Raw genomic sequence first — 3010 nt, forward strand, 5'->3', positions numbered from 1 at the left:
ATGGAAACGCCCTCAAGGCGTTTTATCCACAGCCCTAGGCGGTACTTCGCCGGGTTTCACCTCTCACCGCGTCCGGTGCCAACGCCAAGAACTACGTAAGCGGTCGAGCATCGCCTTCTTCACTCACTTTCCTCATCCCTATCCTCCTCACCCAAACCTTACCAACCGATTCATCCGCCTCCTCCTCCTCTTCCCAACCAAGGGAAACTTCACGCGACTTCGTCGAACGAAAGTGTCATCGAATCCGACATTCTTCTCCTCTAAACTTAACAAACCTAGCTACCGGTATCTAACAGAGCACCCTAACAACTCTAGCACGTAGCTTAACACTAAACAAGGGAAACGGGTTCAAAATGGCGTAAAACTAACCCGAGGGTTGACGCTACTTAATGAAGTTCTCTCTACCAAACGGCGTAGCCAAATGAAGCCTCGACCAAGCAAGTAAGATTTTTGAACAACCGCCCCTCCAATTTCCAAGGCATTATGATTACACCGTAGCCCTAGCCCCCACGACTTCCAAGTAACTGCCTTGTCTTTTCACATCCCGAAAAAACGGGCGCGCTCCCTTTGTCGCGAATCGCCAGATCCTCGCCACGTCTTTGCACACGCGTCACACGATCGCATCTAACCAACTCACGCGGCTAGCACTAGTCGTTTCTATAATCGATCGTGGCGATCCCCAACTATCACATAGTACGCGTGCCAATCGTTTCTCTCAGGTCGCTTTCACAACCTACTAAGAGGGGCCGTGTAGGGAGTGATATTCTCTATACAAAGACGCTTTAGCATAGTGGAACTAAGGTACCGACTGCGATATCAGTCGCATCCACGAGCCAACAATACAAATACCACAAGACGATCGCAACATCACGCCGAACTACATCGCAAAGGACACATACTCCCTATCCATAAGCAATCATGACTGACGGAGTACTTGCACTAATCCCCGACCGCCGATCATCGACACGGCCGCAAGCTACTTGCTCAGACTGTCACTCCTCATCATCACAGCAGACCTATGTAGATATTTCTCACATGCTCCCATGATCCACACCCCACGTTGGTGATATCCTCTACACGTGGAGGGTGAGGATATACTCGAATCTCTATAAATACCACTCCTATGAACTACGCCCGGACTGATTCTATTCTTGACCCCAAAACTTCGAGTAAGATAATGTGAGGCGCTAAGCTCCAAAAGCCGAACTCGGTCTCACCCATCCATCCATATCAGTCCCCCAGAGACTGTTTGTAAGGGATTATCATATCACACCTTTACAGTTCATAAAATAAATTGTTTTTAGTGAATTTGGCATAGTTGCAAACCAATATTTTGTCATCTATAAGTACCACGTTCATCTAACACATAGCAGATGGACACTCCTAGGCCTAAAGAAACTTGTCATATTGTTTTCTTAGATACTTTTTCCAGTTTTTGTATGTTCTCAATAATCCTGAATCTCTCACATTAAGAAACAAGTAAAAATTTATTATGTGAATGCCGCAATGAGTAACTATGTGAGCCCAACTTGAGAGCAGACCAACAGTGCGAAAACGGATATTTGGAGGGAAATAAAAAATGCTCCACTCTAAATTCTAAAACTCTATCCCCACACACACACACACACTTTCTCTCTCTTCTCAAACATGATAATTCGTCTCTCTCTGCAAATCCCACCTCAAACTCCCTCCTCTTCCTCATCATCATCTCTCCACCCGCCATCCTCAAAGCCCAACTTAAACCCGAACCCAAAAACCGAAACCAACAACAATCTAAAAGGTTTCACTCCCCTAAAAACCCTCTCACCCACAACACCATCCCATATAACCAACCCCGGTTCAGACACCGGTCTACTCTTCCGCCAAAAACTACTCTACCTCGAAAGCTTAAACATTAATTCAACAAAAGTCCTTTCCGTAAACCCAGACATCCGTTCATCCTCACTTGACTCAATCAAAAATATCGAAAAATGTTTATATTCTTTCGGTTTCGAACATTTCGATATTGGTCGTATTCTCGACATGCATCCGATACTATTAACTTGCGACGTAAACAAAGATTTGTATCCGGTTTTTGAGTTTTTATTAAACGATGTTAGAATTCCGTTTGGGGATCTTCGTAAGACGGTTAATAGGTGTCCTAGATTGTTAGTTTGTAGTGTGGAGTGTCAGTTAAAGCCGACTTTGAGATTCTTGACCAGTTTGGGTTTCACGGGTGCCAATGCGATTAGTAGTCAAACTACTGTGCTTTTGGTATCAAATGTGCAAGGTACATTGATGCCCAAGATACATTATCTTCAAAGTTTGGGGTTGTCTTATAGAGAGGCGGTTACCATGGTACTGAGGTCGCCGGGTTTGTTGACATTTAGTATTGAAAGGAATTTTAGGCCTAAGGTGGACTATTTTTTGAATGAGATGAAAGGGGATTTAGTGGAGTTGAAGAAGTTTCCGCAGTATTTTTCGTTTAGTTTGGAGGGCAAGATAAAGCCGAGACATAGACTTTTGGTGGAACGAGGGTTTGTGCTTCCGTTGTCGGAGATGTTGAAGGTTAGTGATGGTGAATTTGAGTCGCGGTTGGTTGAGATGAGATTGCATTCTGTTGGTAAGAGATTGGAGTCATTGTAAGTGGTATGCTCCTTTCTCTTGTTATATATTGAATGAATAGAGGCAAATACAGTGTAATTTTTTTGTAAGAATATGATAAATGGCTAATTGTGTTATCTAGAATTTGTGTTATGAATTTCCCGTGCTCTTTGATTTTGTAGATAAGTATTGCTATCTAATTACATCGTGGTGTATATTTGATGCCTATTTGGTAATAAGTAATACGGAAAATTTTCGGATGATCTAGAAAGAGGGATGTCATCAAGGAAATAGCATTACCATCATAAAAAAAAAAAACTTTGTTTATTGTTTTATACAAATGTAGGTGCTTAGTTGTGTAAGTCTCTTGTTTCAGTAGCTTGATGCGTAACACTAGGAGAATATGTGGAAGCAAGATTGTTGCTGT

General features: G+C 42.8%; 1 protein-coding gene across 1 annotated transcript; it reads left to right on the top strand.

Annotated features, from left to right (window-relative positions):
* Nucleotides 1–1602: 1602 nt before the first annotated feature.
* On the top strand, nucleotides 1603–2742 carry EMB93 (Mitochondrial transcription termination factor family protein). Its single transcript, XM_086593492.1, has one exon. The coding sequence runs from the start codon at nucleotides 1648–1650 to the stop codon at nucleotides 2623–2625; it is 978 nt and encodes a 325-aa protein (XP_086449618.1). The 5' UTR covers nucleotides 1603–1647; the 3' UTR covers nucleotides 2626–2742.
* The last annotated feature ends 268 nt before the right edge of the window (nucleotides 2743–3010 follow it).

This window comes from Coptis chinensis, chromosome 1 (genome assembly GCF_015680905.1).
Source record: "Coptis chinensis isolate HL-2020 chromosome 1, ASM1568090v1, whole genome shotgun sequence".
NCBI lineage: Eukaryota > Viridiplantae > Streptophyta > Magnoliopsida > Ranunculales > Ranunculaceae > Coptis > Coptis chinensis.

What these genes read in the sequence shown, in the direction of transcription:
- EMB93 (XM_086593492.1), top strand. Translation starts at nt 1,648, where the DNA reads ATGATAATTCGTCTCTCTCTGCAAATCCCACCTCAAACTCCCTCCTCT.